General features: G+C 34.6%; 3 protein-coding genes and 1 long non-coding RNA gene across 6 annotated transcripts; 1 reads left to right on the forward strand and 3 right to left on the reverse strand.

Annotated features, from left to right (window-relative positions):
* The first annotated feature begins 7148 nt into the window (after window positions 1-7148).
* On the forward strand, window positions 7149-8819 carry LOC120140831. The gene is made up of 2 exons (XR_005517742.1): window positions 7149-7685; window positions 8684-8819. It is a non-coding gene; the product is annotated as an uncharacterized LOC120140831 (long non-coding RNA).
* Window positions 8820-8877: 58 nt separating this feature from the next.
* LOC120140829 (phosphatidylinositol transfer protein 3-like) lies at window positions 8878-17703 on the reverse strand. 2 transcript variants are annotated; one of them, XM_039155812.1, is made up of 8 exons: window positions 17605-17703; window positions 17021-17081; window positions 16449-16625; window positions 15854-15952; window positions 15527-15772; window positions 14745-15061; window positions 14673-14683; window positions 8878-8888 (listed from the first exon to the last, which is right to left on the reverse strand). In XM_039155812.1, exons 2-6 carry the CDS (start codon window positions 17075-17077, stop codon window positions 14771-14773), a joined length of 870 nt encoding a protein of 289 aa, XP_039011743.1. In that variant the 5' UTR covers window positions 17078-17081; window positions 17605-17703; the 3' UTR covers window positions 8878-8888; window positions 14673-14683; window positions 14745-14770. The 2 variants fall into 2 exon arrangements, with proteins under 2 accessions (XP_039011743.1, XP_039011742.1); XM_039155811.1 differs by lacking the exons at window positions 8878-8888; window positions 14673-14683 and having other exon boundaries at window positions 14692-15061.
* LOC120140830 (zinc-finger homeodomain protein 5-like) lies at window positions 12063-13082 on the reverse strand. The gene is made up of 2 exons (XM_039155813.1): window positions 12531-13082; window positions 12063-12470 (listed from the first exon to the last, which is right to left on the reverse strand). The coding sequence occupies exons 1-2, from the start codon at window positions 12779-12781 to the stop codon at window positions 12083-12085; spliced, it is 639 nt and encodes a 212-aa protein (XP_039011744.1). The 5' UTR covers window positions 12782-13082; the 3' UTR covers window positions 12063-12082.
* Window positions 17704-18905: 1202 nt separating the features above from the next.
* Window positions 18906-21827, reverse strand: LOC120140827 (sulfite exporter TauE/SafE family protein 3-like). Of its 2 annotated transcripts, none has more exons than XM_039155810.1 (11): window positions 21420-21827; window positions 21176-21335; window positions 20869-21069; window positions 20676-20740; window positions 20563-20599; window positions 20410-20474; window positions 20178-20315; window positions 19872-20093; window positions 19364-19457; window positions 19129-19269; window positions 18906-19055 (listed from the first exon to the last, which is right to left on the reverse strand). In XM_039155810.1, the coding sequence occupies exons 1-11, from the start codon at window positions 21633-21635 to the stop codon at window positions 18973-18975; spliced, it is 1422 nt and encodes a 473-aa protein (XP_039011741.1). In that variant the 5' UTR covers window positions 21636-21827; the 3' UTR covers window positions 18906-18972. The 2 variants fall into 2 exon arrangements, with proteins under 2 accessions (XP_039011741.1, XP_039011740.1); XM_039155809.1 differs by having other exon boundaries at window positions 20178-20319; window positions 20411-20474; window positions 21420-21826.
* Window positions 21828-23228: the final 1401 nt, after the last annotated feature.

Below are 23228 nucleotides of genomic sequence, written 5' to 3' on the forward strand. Positions count from 1 at the left end.
ATATTAGAATGTTTGTTATTAAGGAACTGATGCACAAGAAGTAACAGCCAAGGACAATATAATAGAATTTAAATTCGAATATTATGCGGTGCGGATTACAGCCGTGCCAAACCTGAATATAAAACCAGATATAATCCAAAGATTTAACTGAAAAGAAACACTTCTTTATAAGAATTAGCTTCTTCCAGTTAACCTTTCTATCACGAATTCCAGTCAAGATCTATTATCAGAATGGTAAAGACGCGACCGATGAAGCAATCTTCTATGAATTCATGTACTGAAATACACTTCCAGTTTGTTACAAATATTTATCATTAGAATCAGGCAAAGATTTTGTAAACTACGTACTCAGCTGGTTGGTGCACAGTTCTTATAATACTATTAACATTCTTCCATATAAGTTTGTATCAAACTTATGACATTCCACCTAGATGTATTTAATTCTTTCACGAAACTTTAGCCTTGAGGCTATAGAAACAGTATTATGAAGAAAAAAAAACATAAAGAATTGTGTCCCACACCCTATCCAGAATCAATGACATATAGCTAGTGGGTGACAAGCCAATATCCATGATCTAGATCTACCCACAGGCTCAGCCCCTAAAGTATAACACTAGAGAGCAGACGCTGTAAGAGAATAAAGTATACAATTTTACAAACATGAAAATAAGTAACGTAAAAAGTAGGTTTGTTATGGCCTTGATAACAATACAATCCAAAAAGATCTATAATCAATTTCACCTTAGAAGGCCTTAAACTGGCTACCAGCTTTCTAACAGACTAGTATGCATGCACATAGTTAACTGATTAGTGCGAGAACCCCAAAGTCTATGACGCAAAGGAAGAGCATTGAAAGATCCTCTTTTGCCCCTCTCAGTCAGATTTACTTTGTTATTTCCATTTTCCCTGAACCATCTGTTCTTTTTATCCAAAATTCCCCAAGAAAGTTGTTCCCATGCTTATGCTAGTAGATGTAGACTAGACAAAATTAGTGGATCTACTTGCATTAGCTTTGACCCAAAAAGTATTAACTTCACTGCCTGATCGGATCAATATTTACAAGTTGTATTAGAATCCAAGTAATCCGCACTAACAAAACTACATATTGGATTTCTATAAGGGCCTATTGCAGACATCATCTGTTTTTTTAATATGGAATCTAACCACAAAGGAAACCGAATGGCTATCTAGGCATCTTCTTTTGAAAATTTCAGTCATTTAAGTAAATACAAATTAGCAGCCATCAAATAAGAACAATTCTATCAAGGCTAAAAAGGGGAATCCATCCGTGTTACTTTGGAAGGCCGGTGGTGATAAGGATTCCAAATCTTTGTAAGATGAGGTAAAACAATATAACTTCATATTCGCTCCACATATACCCCAAGCCACTATCATTAGCCCCCAAAACTACCCTTATGCTATTCTTTGTTGCCAACTAGCCAACAATGACAACTACTCATACTGTTTAACAAATTACCCCAAACTTATTTTTTTAAATTAGGTCTCAAACTATTAATATTATTTCAATCAAGCCTTTACGTCAGTCTAGTCATCGACTTAAGCATTCCATGTCAACTTAGATATGACACAGAACGTATTTATAACACGTGGACCAAATTTTAAATATTGTACACTGATTGCATGGACAATTTAGATCTTGAAAATAGAAAGAACCCTAATAGATTTTAATTATGCAGTTTGTACTTTACATGTAAGTTTGAAAATATCAATGGAACATATGCATTTGTGTTTAAAATTTGTGTAATGTATTTTAAATATATTATGTCAAATCTAAGTTAACATTTAATGCTTAAGTAGATTACTAGACTTATGAAAGGACCTGATTAAAATGATATAGATAGTTTGAGAATTCAATTAGAATGTTATGATGTTTGCCGCCAACTCAAAATTTAGACAGTTTAGGAATTTCATATGCAATTAATTAAAAAACTATATTCTTAACTCTAATTTATGTTATTCGATTTAGATGTAAAAATTAGTCATGATAATGTATCCAACACAAATATATTAATTTGATCACCAACTTTTTACGTATTTAGATGTAAATATACGTTGAATACCTTATTTTAGGAAAATAAAATGAAAATGAGAAGTTGGAGTAATACTATAAGTTTTTACCATCATAGCTTCTTGAACCTTGTTGCCACTTAAACAATATAGAAGGAGACTGTGGTCAAGTGAGTGAGAATATTCAACTGAGTAGCCAATATAAGAGTAATAATTTCTAAGCACTCATGTTAAGCAAGAGCGGAGTAAAGACAACGCATATATGGAAAGAAACAAAAGCTGGATAAAATTTCCCGTACCTTCGTCGTTTAGACCTAAAGCAATTTCTGGATTTTATCAGTTAGCAAAAGGTCAGTTCAACCAACAACTCGCACAGTCAGCAAGAAAGCAATGTCCCGGGTATATGTCGAGATGGGCACTCAGTAATTTATAACTCGAACTATTATTGATACGAGGCAAAATACGTTACAACGACGTTATCCCAATATTACAACATTACAACACTAGCTGCGACTAGTTTACAAACACAACCTCGCTATTCTAGGCTTTGCTAAACTCTCTCAAATTTTCTCTAGCTTTTCTAAGCTTTCACTCATATTCTATCTCATTCATATTTTTTCTTATGTATTACATATATTAATGCTAAAGACATATATTTATAAGGGTAATTAACCTCCTTAATGAAAGATCTAGGCATTTCCAAATTCTTGTATTGTCACATGGAGTTCCTTCTCTTAATGAAATTCCCTTCCATCATCAATTGTCACATGTTTATTTTCAATGCTTAGTTCTTAAGTAATTCAAGAAGCTTCCACGTCGAAATGCTTAATTGTTAAGCATGTACCTACTGCCACCTTTCTTGACTTTTCAATATTTAGAAATCAAGTTTGATTTCTAACACTCCCCCTCAAACTTGATTTTCTATTCCGAGTTTTTTTCCACTTGTCTTCTCCAATCGATTCTTCATTTGTTATGAGATCACTCTTTGCAAAGAGGCTGAATAGTGAAATATTATTTAATTCATAATCGTTGTACCTTTATGATATTCTTCTCTCTTGTAGATCTTCGAACTTCTGTGGGAGGTGCTTCAGAATTTTCTATTATGTTGATAGGATTGCTACTGCTGCTTGACGATGATGGTACATTTTGTTGAGGACCTTGATCATCAACTTGTTCATCTTGATTGATAAGATCGTCATCTTTATCTTCATTAAAAAATAGTCCTTCAACTTTCTTTTCCTCTTTGCTTCATCTCTAATATTCTGTTTCATCGAACTCGATATATCTTAAATTATTATCTTCTTGGTAAGATGATTATATAATCTGTAAGCTTTGCTTCTTTCATCATAGCCAATGAAAATACATTTTTCTCCTCTGTCATCAAGCTTCTTTCTGGTCTGTTCAGGAATGTGGCATATGCAATGCATCCAAAAATCTTGAGGTGTCCAACTCCTGGTTTTTGTCCACTCCATGCTTCATTTTGCGTCATATACTTCACACTTTTTGTTGGACATCGGTTCAATAGGTAAACCGCACATCGAACTGTTTCAGCCCAAAAATTTCTTGGTAGATATTTACCTTTTATCATGCTTCTTGCCATGTCTAGGATTGTGCGGTTTTTTCTTTCTGCAACTCCATTTTGTTGTGGTGTGTATCTAACTGTCAGCTGATGGATGATGACATTCTCTTTACAGAATTCTTTAAATAACATTGATATATATTCGCCTCCTCTATCTGATCTGAGTATCTTCAAATATTGACCGCTTTGCTTTGCCGCCATTGCTTTAAATTCTTTCAATTTTTCCAGCGCTTTTGACTTTTCTTTCAATATATAAATCCAACATTTTCTACTAAAATCATCAATAAAGTTAGGTAGTACCTGTTACCGCCAAGCGATGGTATATCAAAAGGACCGGCTATATCTATGTGTACTATCTCCAGCGGTCTTCGGGCACGCCAAGATCTACCAACTTCAAAGCTTTGTCTATGTTTCTTTCCTTTAATGCAAGCCTCACATAATTGATTTGGAGGGTTGATCTCTGGTGGTCCTTTCACCATACTTGTTTTTTATAACAGCTTCAATCCAGAAAATCCAAGATGTTCATATCTTAGATGACATAGCCATGAATCATCTTTGATTGCGATCTTCATGCACTTGACTTCTCCTGATTTTATATCAATTGTAAAGAGACGATTTCGAGTCATATCATCTTGGGCTATCAATTCTCCTTCTTTATTTTTTATGGCAAGCGGGCGATTCTTCATTTGCACTTAATATCCTTTTTTCAGGAGTTGACCAAGACTGATGATATTGCTTTTCAAAGAAGGTACATAATAAACATCTGAAATGTATTTCTTTTCTCCATTTCTCTGAGTAATCATGACTTCGCCTTTTCCTTTTAGTTATGCGTACGAGTCATCTTCGAAAGTTACTCGCCCATAGACTGTTTCATCTAATTTCACAAACAGTGTCTTTTAACCACACATATGATTGCTGACACAATTATCAAGATACCAAATATTTTTCTAGAATTCTTTATTTCCTTTATAAGTGAGGAATACATGAGATTTTTCAATTTTTGTACCTGAGATTTATTTTCTTGTTGATATCTGCCTCTACCTCAGCCTCTGAATCCTCGTCCACGGCCTGATGTTGGATTGTTTTCACTTATTTGATCGGTGTTATATGATCGACCACCACATTCACGAGTTCCTCGTCCTCATCTGTATCTTCCAAAATAACCACCACGATTTCCTCGACCTCGTATGTAGCTACTGCTAGCTTTTCCTTCATTGACATTCATCTTGCTTTGTAGAGCTTGCTCTAAATTTTCAGAATCTTCATTTTATTTCATTTTCTGCTCATGGGCTTGAAGGGAACCCACAAGCTCATCGATCGATATTTGGGATAAATCTTTCGATTCTTCGATTGTCACAACCACATAATCGAATTTTCTTGTTAATGAACGCAAATTTTTTTCCATCACTCTAACCTCGTCGAGTGATTCACCATTTCTTTTCATTTCATTCACGACCGCTTTCACACGACTAATATAATCATCGATGTTTTCTGTAATTTTCAGTTTTAACATCTCAAACTCAGTTCTAAGAGTTTGTAAACGTACCTTCTTTGTTTTTTCGACACCTTGAAGATATTTTTGCAAAATCTCTCATGCTTGTTTTGCTGTCTTCGCATCAAAAATTTTTTCAAAGGTAGATTCGTCTACTCCTCGAAAAATAAAGAACAACGCTCTTTTATCTTTTTTCCGGGATTCCTTCAATACCTTCTTTTCTTCATTGGCCATGACTGCTTCCTTGCTACATTTTCAGGCTCGGTGTAACCATCCTCGATGATATCCCAACAATCTTGGGAGCCTAGTAACGCCTTCATTTGAATTCTCCAATTGCCATAATTCGTCTTTGTCAATCTCGGGATTTATGGTTGAATCATGTTAGCCATCTTCTCCACCAAGGTAAACTCGAACCAAGCTCTATACCACTTGCTGGAAGCATAGATGGGCACTCAGTAATTTATAACTCGAACTATTATTGATACGAGACAAAATACGTTACAACGACGTTATCCCAATATTACAACACTACAACACTAGCTGCGACTAGTTTACAAACACAACCTCGCTATTCTAAGCTTTGCTAAGCTCTCTCAAATTTTCTCAAGCTTTTCTAAGCTTTCACTCATATTCCATCTCATTCATATTTTTTCTCATGTATTACATATATTAATGCTAAAGACATATTTATAAGGGTAATTAACCTCCTTAATGAAAGATTTAAGCATTTCCAAATTCTTCTTGTATTGCCACATGGAGTTCCTTGTCTTAATGAAATTCCTTTCCATCATCAATTGTCACATGTTTATTTTTCATGCTTAGTTCTTAAGTAATTCAAGAAGCTTCCACGTTGAAATGCTTAATTGTTAAGCTTGTACCTATTGCCACCTTTCTTGACTTTTCAATATTTAGAAGTCAAGTTTGATTTCTAACACTATATGTCTCACGTACCAAAGAGTAATTTATATTTTAGAAAGAATTCATTCCATGTATTGTTTGGAATAATAGAAAGTGGAAGAATCAATGATCACACTCACAATTTGTGTGCCAGAAAGTAAAAAGATTAAAAGCCGCTCATGATATGATTCATCAGCAAGATCTTCCAAGATTTGATAACGGTCCATTAGGGTGTCCATTGACAAACTACAAATTTATAGCACTATTGACCTTGATTATTCAATGAATTACATGAGGTATGCCGAACTACAATCTGCACAGGTTCTGAAAAAAGAATGAACCTGAAATCTACGCTTATCCCTTTAAGGCTTAAGCAACTCTTTTTTGTGCTATGCGTGACAAACAAAAACAACTCAACTAATTGGAGTTTGGAAGCTTTTCCCAACTGCTTCCCCTGGTCAAAACAAGTTCTATTAGAGCCTTCGTTCAGCAGGACTATAGGCCCCCTTGGCCTTATTTATTCCCTAATTTTAAGAGAGTTGCGTATCTTTTGTTTAGTTCACTTAACTGAGAGCCGAGCTGAGAGACGACTAATTTACACAATTAACGATTATGGCTTTGTTTGTATAACTGGAAACACTAAAAAGAAACCTTATGAATCAATGGGGGACTTTAGTTTTACATCAAAGCTCCTTGTCATCAACTTAAAGGTCAACCCTCTTGTTCAGTTTAATAAGCAAGGCACATGATAATATTTCTTTCTCATGTCATCACAACTTTGGCAGCTACTTCAAGGTTTTGAAATTTCTTTTGGGAAAAAGTGAAACACGTATTATTTTTAAAACCAGCTACAAGCCTAGAACCATTGGCAAATGTTACCGAACTGAACCCTGTGATATGAATGAAAGTATGAAAATTTTTCTTCACATGCTTGTAACAAAAAAATAAAAGGAAAAAAGAAACTATGAAGAAGTGAATCGTTGCACTTATTAAAAACTCTTAAACTGCTAAACTTTGGTGTTATCGAACTTATAAATATTCTGATTATCCCTTTGTTTTAGAAACATAGAGACTGTCCTTAGATATCGATTCTTTTCTTTTACCTTTTGTTTCTTGCGGTTCCTAAGGAGACAGGTCCCATCACTTTATGCCCGACCGTTTTGGAGGATATATTCGCTCGACCAGCTCAACCCCGCCATACTTTTCCTCCTGCTTATAAGGAGCTCCTTTCATGATATCTCCCCCATACCACCCCTTGAAGTTCAAGTAATTTTCTTCGAGAGAAACAACATCATCTTCTCCCTCGCATCCTTTTTACAAGCTTCAATTTATTCACTCTCTTTCAAGTTCAGGAACCGAGTTCTTTAGTTTTCAAACTTATTCCCCCTGCTTTTAGCTGTACTTAGATTTTCACTTATGGCATCCAATTTCCGCCTTTCTTTACATTGCTCTTGCTACTCCTGGACACCTAAGCAAAACAAAACGTTTGAAACGGCCCTGGCTAAATATGACCGGGACACCCCTGACCGCTGGCACAATGTTGCCAAGGCTGTGGGTGGGAAGTCAGCTGAGGAAGTCAAGCTGCACTATGATATCCTAGTCAAGGATCTCAAAGACATTGAGTCTGGCCAGTACCCGTATCCATATCCAAGTGGAAGCAGCGGCTAAAGCAGTGAGAATAAAACAGCGGTAATGTGCTCTACGTAAGTTTCACAGTACTGAACTCCAAAAAATTATCTAAACCACTTTTCATTATGCTTACAGTCCTATTTAATTGTCAGTATTAGCAAGGTATCCAAAGACACTTCAATCTCTCCAGTTAAGTGAAGAACCCTGTGATATGAATGAACTTCACATCCTAATAATGCAGCTTTTATCCTTATTTGTAATAAATAATCGAAACCTTACAGTGTTTATTCAAAGAAACATTGTTTCTGAGAACTATCAATGATGTGAAATCCATTAATTATACATCCTTGTCTTTCTAGCTCCACACACCAACAAGAACTCTTACTTAGATCATATACTGCCATTCCCGAAGCCCTTAAACATTGGTAACTGGAGTCCCCTTGTGGGTCCGTACTCTGAAAATGAGGAACAAGAACTCTTCAAGTCCCAGTTGTTTCTGTGGCCCAACAGTTCTTTTTTCTTCTTGTTTTTCCTACTGAGCATTAGGCAACCATCTTGTTCACTTACCTGCTTACCAAGTCATCATTTATGTTTGGTGTTCTTTTTGGGAACAGAACTCGTATAAGCCAAAAGAATAAAGCCAATATGGGATCTAATTTTACCCTTTTTGGATAACATGTCAATGGTTCTATATCACTTTATACCAGTTAAAGAGATTCCCATGTGGTAATAAATAAGGACCACCTTCTTCTGTTTGATTTGCATAAAGGATCACTTTGAAAAATCATGACCCAATAGTTTACCATCTTTATTCTCACTTTCTTAATCACTTGGACTCTTTTTTTTTTGTATTATAATTTATGCATTTGTTTTTACACAGAACCAAACCAATTGCTTTCCAACCTATTTGGAACCATTGAATGCATTATTGCCTGAACTGATAATGTTCCTTTTTTCCTTTTCTGAATCGTTTTGGAATTGTTTTTTTCCAGTGAGACATAAAAAGTCAACAAAATTCCTTTTTCCAAAGTCTAACCTGTATTCTCCTTGTCTTTCAGGTTTCCAATGAGTCAAAGACTAAGGTGAAAAATAATAAGATACCCATACAACCAGAGACCTCAATTGCAGAAAGACTAGAAAACTAGCATTGTATAATAGTAATCATAATATATATTACCAAAAAGAAAATCCCTACTTCATACTAGATACTGCTATTTACCATATGCTTTTGCATCTTTTTTGTATTTTCTTTTGATCTTGTATCTAGTTAAATTAAAATGTTAAACATATTATATATAGTAATTTACCTTGTCTGCTAATTTATTTATTAATTTGAAAAGGCCACTCTGATTTCAAGTTATAATTAAAAAAAGAAGAAGTAATTGATGACACATAAAAAAAGAACAAGTAAATAATTCAATGAATACACACTAAACTAAAAACAAGCAAGCGGCGAAATCCTTGAAGAGAAACGAACCTGATTAATTTCTGGAAAAAGGACCCGATCGAAAACCCAGTTGATCTAGCAAATCAGCTAAGAACAAGAAGAAATCGAGAAAAAAAATACTACGTAAAAATTGGTAATACTTGGGATAAAAAATATTTGTATATGTTCCATGATCAAACAAAAAAATATAAATGAAAATTCAAAAAGGTTCGATCTTCAATTTCTACAAATAAAGTGTCGAACACAGACCTGATTATAGATACAATGGGGTTTTCGACGATTCGTAAAGCGATACGATTCTCATTTTCCATCACACAAAAGAAATGTTCTGTATACCGTTATTTGAATTTCGGGAGAAAAACATTAGAAGTTGATAAGGTTTGGTTAAACGTAAATTTGTATTTAATATAAATGTAAAGAAGAACGTACGGTTTTGTGGCGGGAACTTGATTCTCCCGCACATAGTTCGATTATTTAAATAATATTGTTTTTTTATATATTAAATAAGGATAAAATATGCAAAATGGTTATTAAACTAGGTTAAAATATCAAGTCACTGAAGTTTTTAGAAATTGTAAAATAATCATTGAATTTCTCAAAAGTTACACATTTATCATTAAATTTATCCAATTATTACAAAATAAAATAATTCTTAAACTTATTAAAATTTATCACTATTTTATAATATACAATGATCACTTTATAATAATTCCATAAACTACAATTATCACTAAAATTTTAGTGATTATATATATAGAGAGAGGTGGGGTTCAAAAAACAATGCGATGTTTATAGTACTTAGATATCTCCCATTCATAAGTCGAAAGATATTAAGTATTTAAATATACTTGATTTTATGTTCTTATGTGTATTGTACCAATTATGGATGCGTATGAGACTCGGATCTGATCCTATAAGGTCTGATTTTTTAAATAAAGTTTGAGTTTAAGGTGGAAAATATTTGACCCAATAAAATGATATAATTATCCCCCATATATTTAGAAATAATTACGGTAGTATCTATCTTTCTATATATTTCAATTAGGTCCCTATTTTATCATATATATATATATATATATATATATAATTTAGGGTCGGGTGGAAAATATGTGTCGGGCCGGGTCAGGTCGAATGTAAGTTTTTACTCTTTGAGTCGGATTTAGGGTCGGATGGAGTCTTCCTAAACCCAAGTCAGATGAAGATATATAATACTTAAATCAAGTTCAGATCAAATTCAAATAGTCCAAAAATTCAACCTGATCCTATATATTAATATCCATCCCTAATACCAACTGAAATAAACACATTCAACATATTTCGAATACTGTCTTCCATGAAAGAGTCTCCCAATCATAATAAATCTCCTTCAAATCTTTAGTGTAGATACGGGGCCAACCGATCAATTGGTTGTACTTGGAACATAGGGAGTAAAATGAGGAGATACATTTAAAAAATAGCCCAGTTTGTACATCCAATACAAGATTTCTAAAATCTTGAAAACTACCAAAACTCTGCTTCAAAAGTTGTTAAGCATGTAAAATGGGAGTTATTGAACATGTCAGTGTCAACTTCCGGTTGCTCCGGCTTTAATTATAGACGAACGTATCAGACTTTATGGTAGGAACCAAGTTACCATGATTAATGAGTCCAATGGAACAATTATTGGGTCACAAGATTTTCATACATAAATTTGAACACCATTATTTACAAACTTGTGAAAGAGCTTAAGCCACCGAGTGCCAAGAAATAATGGGTTGTGGTTGAGATTCTAAATGGGTTTATAGTGGGATTTGTTCACTGTTAATTTAATTTAGGAGGTTTAAGGGTTTTTTTATTAATTTGAAGTGATTCTAAAATAGTATTTGTTTGAAAGATTTTTAATTATTTGATAATGAACATTTAAATATCTCTATAGATAATGTGTTCGAATTCGGAATATCTAAGAATAACAATCATTTCTTTAATCATTGAAGTCGCTTGTTCCTAAAAATATGTGAGACATTCCATTTCTTTTTAGGCTTAATATAAAAATAAGTGTCCAAATTATAAATCTTTTTTCATTTTGGTGTCTAAATTTTTTTGGGTCAATTTAGGTGCCTAACAATTTTAATGTTATCATTTAGGTACCTATGTCATAACCGTTAAAAATACATTAAAAATAAGTCAACCAATTAACATTTGACACGTGACTTTATTTTTTTATTTCATTTAATTTGTTAAAAATAAAAATTATAATTTTTCAAAAAAAATCCAATTTCTCATACTTTTCATAAAATATCCCAAGACCATCAATTATGACACCAACCACTACCATCACCGGTGATCATCAACTCACCTGTTGGTCATCAGCCCATTGACCACTTGTTGACCACTCACCCACTTATCGGGATGGATGGGTGTTGGAATTTAGAGATATTGAAGCCACAATTGACCGTCGATGATGGGTGGGTAGGCGGCTGGTGGGGACGACAGTGGCAGTGGATGGACGACGGGTAGGGTGAATGCTTTGAGATTAAATATTTTGAGATTTTAGAAATATTTTAGGGTTTTTTTAAATATTAACAATTTTAAGTTTTTTTTTAAAAAAAGTAAAATTTAAAAAAAAAATTATAAAGACACCATGTGTAACATTTTGAGTGATTGACGAATTTTTTTTAACGTATAATCCGGTCGATGCACCTAAATGATAATATTAAAAATATTAAACACCTAAATTGACCAAAAAATAAACGTATGATGGGAAAAGAGATAAAATTTGAACATTTATCTTTATATCAAGCATTCTTTTTTAAAATTCTTTTTAAAAATATATTTTATTTAAAAAAATTAATATGTTTATTAAATAGATACAACGAAAAAAATCGTTAAACTCGTGTCTTATCGTCAACGTTAATATCAATTATTTTGTTAAGTAAAAATAAAATATTTAAAATATAAAAATATTAGAAAGCATTCTAATATGAAATTATCCTCGAAATCGATACATTCTCTAACGAGTTAGCTACTTTTCTTACGTTTGTTTTCTCTTCATAGCTTGTTTACTGTTATGCAACCACACCTTGAAAACCTGTCTCTTAACTCCCACTTCACCACAAAATTGCTGCACTTCTTGATCATCTTGTTTCTGGATTCTCCAACCCAACTTCTCAGCAAATCCCATCATCTTATCCTTTTGATCTTTGCTGAACTTTGTTCTAAACCTCTTCTTTGATGACTGTAAACGCGATGAATCTCGACCTCCTGTAAACATGTTCAGATCTTCACTCGATGACTCCGTTCGGCCGCCGCCAAATTTCATCGTTCTGGCCGGTGCAATCGGCAAACAAGGAGTGGTACTGTTTGACAATCCAAGGGGAAATCTTTGTTGACGAAGAGGCGTTGGTTGTTGATGAGGATGAACGGTACAGTCTCTTATCGTATTGTTTTTGTAGCAGGGAAAAGTACAGCACGTGGTTGTGGGATACTGCAATTCGCCGTTGATTTCTTTTCTATGAAAATTCCTATGGCATTCACAGGCCGCACATTTCAAGGCTTCCTCGGTGCCATCTTCGCCGCTTGGAATGAATTCTCCGCAGCCATCGACGACATAGCCGCCCATGCTGGCCGCGTGGTTCTTCAAACATTCGCTATATCTGATCAAATGACCATCGTCCGTCGGGGGCTGTGGAATTAAAGCTGAAACCGGATCTGGGTCTTGGTCCGAATCCATTCCCGGTCGTCTATTTGATGCTGAGTTCGGTTCAGTGTGGTGATCTAGGGTTCTGGGTTGGTATATACTATATATATAGGTGCAGTAGAAGATGAGACTTTTAAGCAAGATTATCTATTGAGATTATTATTATAACTAAAAGAGTTGGCATCTCCATTTCCTTATCTTTGCCTCTAAATTCCATTAAAACCCTGATTTCTAATGTAAAAACCTTGAAATCTTGATCTCCGCCACCTTTTATTAAAGTAAAATACAATTTTAAACATTTCCTGCAATCTTTCTAACCCTAATTCACCATCATTGGTGTTTATTCACCTAATAATTATCTAAACAATAGTAAGCATGAGACTATATAATAAGGGGACCCTTACAGCCTTACTGGTACTATATATATATATATATACTAAAAGTTCTGGAAAGAACTTACCTTTGACGGATTAAACTGATAACAGCAGTTTAATTTTGACGTTCTAAAATGTACAGAACTGTTGCATGAGGAAGCAGATGAGAGAAAGCATGTTTATTTTAGCGTAGATTAAGGAAGGGAAAAACGCTAAAGTCTTATAAAACTGATAAGGGCAGGAGAAAGAGGTTAAGAATAAGAAGGATATATGAGAGAGGTTTTACTTCCTACTCACCCATCAAAGCCCATAAATCCATATAAATAAAGCAACAGGTGTGGGTTGTTTTGTACTAAAAAAATACCAGTGATTAGTATTAACGACTGTGCCACACTAGAGAGAGACCTAGTACTCTTACAGAACAACCGACAAGGCCACGTTAATTCTCTCAGAGCCAGCACACCGGTCCAGCTCCTAATTATTGCCTCCTTAAAACCTAGTTTTAAGCTGAAGCAAACACTCAATTGAATTATAAGCTGAAGCCAACATATGTACATAATATTAGTATGTGATTTGGCGTAAAGGCTTGTTTGCCTGGAATCTTCCTGCAACCTCAAGAACCCAAACTAGGACAACTTTAGACCAGTGCTTTGAGATTTGGGAGTTCAAGTTTTAAAAGCTAAAGAATAAAGATGGATCATCAAAGGGGGGAGAGAGAGAGAGAGGAGGAGGACCCCCCCCCCCACGGGCTTTATCTTTTATGTTGTGCAGGAATTTAAGTGCGGAGAAGTTGATCCATAGCTAACACTGCACTTGTCCTTTTAGTGTGTGTGTGTGTGTGTGTCAGATTCCCTATTCATTCTCTCTCTCTCTACTTGAAGGCTTGGTTTTCTTTTAGGTGCGTCTGCTGCAGGCTTGGTTTTAGGGCTGGCAGAGAACTGGTCAACTTTTTTTTTCTATTTAATGGATGTGTTATGTGTTTAAATACATGAATTTGTTTGAACTTGAATTTTATTAAGGACCAGGGACCAGCTTTTTATTGTTGTTAGATTTTTTTAAAAGTGCTGTATAAAATAATCTGATTTTAGTAGTTTAGGGAAGTAATTCTCCTTGATGACCCATATTCAAGTTATATAAATTATGAGATTTAAGTAGTTTAGGATGTTAAAAGATAGGTGTTATACAAAAGTGTGATTACCTAAGTTAAAGAACGTGTTTATTCTAGGGTTTGAGGTAGGTTGAGTGGGTTTTAGGAAGGAAAGATTCGAAGTTGGAACGGATTCGAGTTTAGAATAAAAATTCTCCAATAATATTTTTAATTTTATGTTTATTTTATAATATTTACGAAAATGCCATTGCTTGTATATTAACTTTTAGGATTTCTTTCTTTACCCCATTGGTCATGGCTTATAAACTTATGTCACGTAAAATATAGGCATAACCTCGAAAAACAATCTGAAAGACGAGAAACACTAAAGTAGTAGCATTTATGTAAAGTATAAAACATGCTAACGGTTAGCGTTGAGGGGAAAAATAACAGTAAGTGATACTTATTCATCCCCTAAGGATGCGGATGTTGATCTAATCTTGATGCTGATCTTGTACTTAAATCTCAGACATGCCATTTCTAGACAATAGGTGAGTTCTCTCAGCTCGCTCGCTGTGCAATGCGTGCTGGCTCCGGCGTTGCCGAATGTCCATTGCTGATTTGGTGGGGTTTCTCATCAATTCCCCAGAATTTAGCAGTCTTTACATCATCTCGAGCCATCGATCGTGAGAACTCTTCATGGTCATACTTCAGTGTCGCGTTTCCCCCGAATTCACTGGGGAGGTTCTCCACATCAAAGTAAGATTGCATGAGCTCTACACTGTCTTTGCTTTTAGGATAAACAAACTTCACCTTCTGAGCTGTTTTTGGATCCAGAAATAACCTGACAGCCTGTGGAAAATGCACAAAGCAAAAAATAGCAATCAAAGATCTTGTAAGTGATACTTCATGTTAAAGATTAAAATATTGCAGCTTCATGGAGCTAAGTAGACAGGTTTTATGCTAGTTCGCATCCCATACAAGAAAATAAAGGGGATAATCATTTATACTTCATGGACAATATCTAGCCTTTACGTTGCTGATTTCATTTTCCTTCAAAATACCTGTATTTGACTATGTTACTCAAATTTGAGTGTTCGTGTCAGATAAGACTATGTTTAAACTATTTTTAAGTACTGGAGGGTCCTTGCAGGATTAATCTCTGTGCCCATGTCCGAATGCGTCACGTGTGGATCACGTACATAGATACTTCCATATCCCAATGCAGGTAAGGGGATATTTTCAGAAAGCAAATTGGCAGTCTTATAGAATGCTTAAATAGTACAAGAAACCAAATGGTAAGGCAGGAAATCAAACCTTGTAGAATGCTTCAAAAAACCTCGGTGGATTGTACAAGAAAGCGATTGCCAGTCTCTCTGGATAGTGACTCTGAAGAATGTAAATGATATCTCGTGCTGTTCTGATGGGAACACTGGTGCTTAATGAAAAGCCGGTGAAGTCTATCAACCATGACATTTGTTCTTGGCCCTCGGAGAGATTAAGGATAGCATTTTCTATGAGATAAACCAAATGGCGGATATTATTTTCTGCAGATATTGTGTTCTGCAAAAAGAAAAAAAGGTGGAAAAATTAATAGAGTACGATTGGTGACCCAGAACAAACTGAATGAAACCCAGTGCAAACCTGCATTCCAGGCCTCATTATAAGCACCGTTCTTCCTTGACGGTCATGGAAGTTCGCCCGGGAAACTTTTCCGGTCTCACCTTCATGTGCCACTTCATGCTGGAGAAGAACATGCAGTGAGGCAAGTTTGAGAAACCAGAAATAAGAGCATTTATCACCAAAAATTGTACTAGTTATAAACGCGTAATCATATGCAAAAACAAGAATGGAACATGTGATCCATGATCAGGTAGAAGGAAAGAACAATTATCCAGTTTCATAATCGTCAAATATAATTGATCTAAAGAAGTTTCAACTAAAACTTATTAAACAAAGTTTCAAGTATTCTAATAGCCTTTGGAATCTCATCTGGAACTAAAAAGATACAGCTTGATCACTGTATGTTGCTCCAACTATTTATTTTTGTGAAGGATCCATATTCAAATATAAGTATAGGATATAATAATCCAAAGACACAAGATAGATGAAAAACTTGAAAAAATAACATATCCATGTTGAGTACATGTCCCTATATCACACCAGCAACCAAGTTTGAGTAACACACACACACATATATATGCATTGCTACCATAGAGGCAGGAATCATCAAACATACCCAACGGATTTCTTCAGGCTTATACGTCAAACGCCACTTTATCGTCTCTTCCAACATTCTCTTTGCCTTAAAAACATTCCAATTCCGAGCTTCTAAATATCTCCTGAGGCATGCATCGGTACAGTACATTGAACTGCGCCCAGACAGGGGTCCTATTGCAGTCCTGAGTTCACTGATCTGCACATCAACCAAGTATTTAGAGTTAACTGCAACCGAAAAATTTATTTTAAATTACACATTTCATCTTGATACTACAAATTAACAGCCATGTTATTCAAGCATCCGGTGTGCGTTAGTTGCAAAATGTGCCTAACACAGATATATTTGTATTAGGATATGTGTCGAATACCAGTGTCGAACACAAATACTACAAGAAAAATGAATTAAACTTATTCTAGTGATCAAGTCCATACAACAAAAAACTCAGAATATTTTTAGTCTCTAATTTGACGCCTCCCCTGTTTTTAACATCTAGAGATCAAGTCCATAAACTTTGAACCGAATTAATTAAACTTATTCTACTTAAAAATCAGTTATATATATATATATATATATATATATATGAAAATCACCTTCGCATCTCGTTGGTCAGAATCGTCCTTCTGTGTATGCTTTTTAAGAAGAAACATTTCACTGCAAATTAAGTCGATCACAAACTAAGTAACCCCAACTTTACAGTTTAAAAGATGAAAATAAAATAAAATAAAATAATTACTCTAATTGATTATTAATAGCACAAACTTAACAGCTGCCATTAAGTTTGAATTCCTTACCTAACAAGAAATCAATATACATTAATCATCTTAAATGAAAATTCGAAAAGTAACGCCAATAAAGCCATTTGACATATCAAACATTCACTGAACGAATAACAGAGGCCAGAGCTCTTAAAGATCCGTCAATTTTGAAAACAGATCTATCTCAACGTTAACTTTCAAAAAGAAAAGAAAGGAAACAGAGTATTCTCTTCAAATCTTCTAAACACAAAAATTAGAAATAAATTGTGCCGGAAAATTTAAAATGAAGATGAACCGGTCAATGCATATAGATCTACTTCACAACTCAACAACACTACAAGTATTGGCGAAAAAGAAATATTATTTTATAAATTGTGCTGAAAAAGAAATATTAAAATAAGAAGAAAGGGGGGAAATACCTGATTAAGCAAAAACCAGATGAATATCGAAACTGTCAGAGGCAATGAGAATATCGAAAGTTTGAGCTGAATATTTTCCTTTATTAATGGTGGGAAAGCAAGAGGACCGGAGTATAGTTTTTAGTTTTATTTTAAAGTACATCATACGTTACTAAACTATGTTTAAATGATTATTTTGGCTATTCAACTTTAAAAATTTATAAAATAATCATTATATCTGTCAAACTATTATAAAATAATTATTTTTGATGTTATAATAATTGAAAAAAAAATTAGATTAATTTAGTTACTATTTTGTAACGGTTCAATAAAAAATTATGATATTTCATAATAATTTAATAAATTTAATGATCATTTTTAACTTTTAAAAATTCAATGACAAAAACAGTCTTTTATCATATTTCATTGACATTTATTATATTTTTCCCTTTATTTTGTTAGCTAAGCACACAAAGCGTGGGACTTGCAAGTTTGATTTTAATATTCGTTCTTGTTAAGGCAATGTCAATTGAGCTTTACCTAAATCAATAATTCAATTTTAACTAATCTAAACGTGACATTTGTCTTCTTTAAATGCACTCAAGGATTATCATCGTAATAAGATGATCCATTAAGATCATAGAAGAATTGAGGGATATTTGGGTGTAAATGAATCGAGCTTTTAAACGAATAAGATTGTATTCGTGTTTATTTGTTTATTTTTAAAGATATTCATGTTCGATTATTTATTTTTAAAGGTGTTCGTATTTGTTCATTTAGCGTCCACGAATATTTTTGTTTGATATTCACAAACATGTTTATTTAAGATCCATTTATATGTTCGTTTAGTATTCGTTCATATTATCACGAATATGTTTATTTAGCGTTTGCATACCTATAGATTTGCAAGCTAAAAATGGTAAAATTATGTCACTAGTGCTTAACCTCTTGAATGTTCTTAGTTTAAACTCCAAATGTTAACATTTGTTTAATTTAGTTCATATATTCACTAATATAAAAATTTTATTCATACTCATTAATTTAGCTTAACAAATAATCATAAGCGAACGTTATACGAACAATTTACGTATAGTTCACCGAACGTTTTATTCGTTTACACTCTCACATGTATTCTCTTAACATAAAAATCATTAAATCAAGTATTCTAGCCATATAATTGAGTATGGATGACAAATCATTGACTGCAAAAAGTTTTTTTCATACACTGGATAAGAGGATGAATGTTCATCGACATATACAAGCAAAACCCAAATCTTTAACCGAAAACAATCGACAAATAGTTGGCTTTGAAGGCCTTAAACTTCAATGCAACCTGCTTGCTCTCTGCTTCATCTGTAATAACTTGAAAAATAATAAATAAAAATAAACTCATGAGATTTTGCAAAGGTTTTCAAATCCCATATACTCTTCATCTTCCAGTTTCTCAACCATATCAGCAATGCCAACTCCACCTGCCAACATTCACCAAAATATATGGTTCAGCTCAGCTTCATATGATTGAAGCAAAGGAAAGCAATGTATTACCCAAACTGATTGCACTGATAAAGATCGTCAATGCTAGTACGAAGATGATTATCGATGCTCGTCCGAAGACTGCGATGATTTTTCGGACTACATGCTGGCCCGTGAAGGCTGCAATGGTGGCTACCAGAACGAAATAAGCAGCTGCAGGGTAAACAAAAATTTAACAACACGACTGTAACTCTGTAAGGCCAATGAATCCTAATGGTGATCCTTTTTTAGTGCCATCGTTACTTACCATATGGGATCGGGAAACGATTTAGAAGATAATATTGTACGACCGACATCGAGGACGAGAACACCATGGAAAATGTCGAAGTTGCACTAGCTACCTGGAGAATTGCATAGTAACATTATCAATACAGCCTGCATTTAATGTCTTTAGATGCAAAACTTGAATCAGAGCTTGAGAACATGAATCATTTTTCAACTTCTGATTTACATGAAGTCCCCTATGCATTTCCCTACGTGTCCGGGAGACGACTCACCGCAATGTATACTTATATCAAAGGTATTATCCTCTTTGAGCACGTAACGATTCCTCAAAGATCTACTATCTGCAGGTGTGTCACTTTTAGTTCGAATCAATGATCTCTCCAATAAGGTCATATGTGAGAGGCTCCTGGTTCGAACCAAGTAGGCACATTGCAGTTCACAAAGCTTCAAGAGACCAGTGAATGTCCACAGAGAACAATACCTTCGACGTAGATATTCGCTAAAGCAGCAACTATATTTCGATACCATACCTGAGGGGGAATTCCAAGTTCAAGGAAAAGAGGACCCAAGATGAAGCCACCTCCTAAGCCAAGCAGACCACCAACCACACCAGCAATTATGCCACAAGAACAGTAAAGAAGAAGCTGATATATCTTCCAATTTGTCACTTCCTTTCCTTTTGATGCAATCACCCTTCTCCCTTTGTATAAGCATATGGCTTCAAAGGCTGTCACAGAGGCAGCAATAGGTATCTAGAGAAAAAAGAAAAACAAAGATAACCATAAGAAACTCTAAATTCTCTGTTCTGTAAATATGTCCATTTCAAGTTTTTGTACCTGCAAGGAGTTCACAATCCAATACATGACTGAGCAAGTCTGAAGATATTCCTTAATAATCTGAACCACAAGAAAACCGATCCATACGTAAACGAGCAGCGATAACTCTTTCCAGTATATGTTTTGTACCAGAGGAACCTGAATCGAGTGATCAACAACGACAACAGCTGATTATAACAAAGAATATAAAAGACTGTCGTTGTACGACAACTGAAAATGTTCTTAAACTCACGTCATCATCATATTGCATGGTGTTTGGGCCACTAGGTAACAGTTTATAATCTTGAACAGCTCCATCTGCAACTCTCAAAATTTTAGCACAAGCCATTTGCTACATTTCAGCTATGGATGAAAAGCTATTTTGGGGGGTCAATAACACACTCACCGGCTTTCGACTCCTCAGCTTCTAACCTTGCTGCTTCCTGAAAATAGAATCTCAAAACCCTCATTAATAATCCAGTTCATGGAAATACTGAGTAAACAAATTGAAAATTCTACCTTTTTCATCACTGTCTCTTTCTTCCATGTATCTACACCTTTGATTAAGGCTTTAGTAGAAGTACCTGGCAATGACATCATTTATATATAAAAAAAAAGAACTATCATAGTTCATGATTACCTATGTTACCCAGACAATGTTACATTTTTTTTTTATATAAAAAAATGAAGAGTCGGGATAACATATTATTACCGATGAAGAGGATGATAAGCAAAAGCGTAACCATCCAATCCGCAAACAGGATATTGAGGGTAACTCCAATGCTGATTCCAAGCATAAGCATAGGCTGGAAGAGCAATGCCAAGTCATAATCTATGAGGGGCATTTCCAGTGTTGGGTGCCTAAGTCTCAGGTTATAGTACACTGTTGATCCAGCGGCACCCATGATCATACCTGAAATCTCCCAAAAAAATATATTTGTTCGAGTTTCGTTGTGTCGAAGTGTAGAATAATGACTGTAACATCACGTTGTGATCGATATCTAGAAAAAGAAACTCACACTTGGAAATGGCAGTGGAAGACTTGGGGTCAAAGCCTATGATTAAAGTGAGCATTGGAACAAAAAATCCACCACCACCAACTCCTCCAACGCTACCCAAAGCTGCACCAAGGAATCCAACAATTGTTCCCACAACTATTTTCCAACCAAACTCCATCTCCTGCTCAATCAACAATTGATTTCAGTTATCAAAACCAAACAAACTTGAATGATGTTCAAAAAGGTTCACCGGCGGGTAACTTACCGGCCAAACGGGTTCATAGGCCGCCTTGCCGCCTTTCCATAGGAAGCTGACAACTCTAGGTAGAAGGCTTTTAGTTTTTTCTTTGAAAACTTGGTGATTTGTTTTGTCTTTCAATGTTCTTTCAGCAATCCCCGCATTGGTCATCATGACAAGAACTAGAAAGGTTGCCCATGCTACCATTGCCAAGCCTCTCCGGTTCACTTGAAATTGAGCCATTTTGGCTACTGCTTCTGAATTATTAGCAGAGAGGGAATCAAATGAAAAACTTTTCCTGGTAATAAGTTTTCTTAATTCTCTTCTAATTCATCTTCCCTCACAGCACAGCAGCATACAAAATGGAGAAAAGCAGAAAATTTGAAGAACTACTGATCGGTTCACTCTTTTGGTACCTCCCTGGTGTCTACATTTATAAAACACTCTCTCACAAGAGGTAAGTATACATACGGATACGTATTTGGCACGTATTCATACCCGAATCAAGTTGTCCACACTATTGTGGTGAACAGAGGAAGGTAAACGATGAAGCTAAGACAGAAGAGTTGAGGGAGGTGGTGAGGGTTGAAGGAAGCTTCCCCAGAAACAGCATTTTGTTAAAGTTACATTAAAAGAACGGATTTAGCATTGATCTAAAGCAAAATCCTTATGAAGCTTCATAGTTGGTTCGATGTTGAATCCAAGTTTGGATTCTTCTTTGGTTTGATCTCATTATCAAATGTCTGTTTGCTGGGTTTTTTTTGGAACTTTCTGCCTTGTGTTTTGGTCCAGAAAGAGAGGTTCAACTAGGCATGAGAGGGTTTTCTGTTCCATTGTCATTGAATGCAACTTTCTTTTACAAGTTTTAGCAATGAAACATTTGTCCAACGTGTTGAGATTATACGGATCACCGGAGTTGACCGTTATCTGATTTGGGGCCGTTGGTGTAAACGTGACGAGAGAATTAACGGTTTTGTTTGTTAAATTTCTCATACAATATAGTAGGACGGGCCACGGGCAGTTGATCCCAAACGCTGCCGTTTCATTTCCTTTGTTTTATTTTTTACCGGTACGTGCCTTTGACCACCTTTAAGAAGATGAGATTTCTATAACTTTGGGCTGGGCTGAGCTGGGATCCATTATGGTGTATATTTTTCTTTTTACTATCGATTATTATTATTATTATTTATATTTTAATGTACCTTTTCATTTATTTCCACGACTTACTAGAATATTTTTCACTTGAAATATTTTTTCTTTTAAAATTAATTTATTATTTTTTTATTAATTTTTTTTTTATATAATTTCATAATTTCATAATAAAAATAATTAATGAAATTGATGTAAATATCTTTTGAATTCTATTAATTTTAAATATGACCAAGTTAATCTCTTAACATAAATTGAAATTTTAATTTGAAAATTAATATAAAATTAATTAAATTTTAAAATTAATTTAAAATATAAATTATAATTTAAATACACGATGTGCAACTATCTCGAAAAGAAATGGTGCAAAGTCGTTTCCATAATAACAACCATTTCGTTGTGCCAAAGGAAAATTGGGCAAAAGTTCCCACATAATGCATGTGGGAATGTTTAATTCCCAAAATAAAGAACTCATGGCATTATTTCCCCAAATAAGGTGAATGCTACACGAAAAATGCAAAGCTTGGGATGTCTCGGCGTTTTTAGTGTGTTGCATTCGTTCAAGGGATATCTCAGCGTCTTCATCTTTGTTGCTACAACGTTGCTGCTGCTGCTACCAAGCTGCTGCTGCTACCAAGCTGCAACCAGTGACCTTTTCATCTGAAAAATGACGTGCCCTTGTGATTG

The sequence above is a fragment of the Hibiscus syriacus genome, unplaced genomic scaffold (genome assembly GCF_006381635.1).
Source record: "Hibiscus syriacus cultivar Baekdansim isolate YM2019G1 unplaced genomic scaffold, ASM638163v2 tig00110788_pilon, whole genome shotgun sequence".
Lineage (NCBI taxonomy): Eukaryota > Viridiplantae > Streptophyta > Magnoliopsida > Malvales > Malvaceae > Hibiscus > Hibiscus syriacus.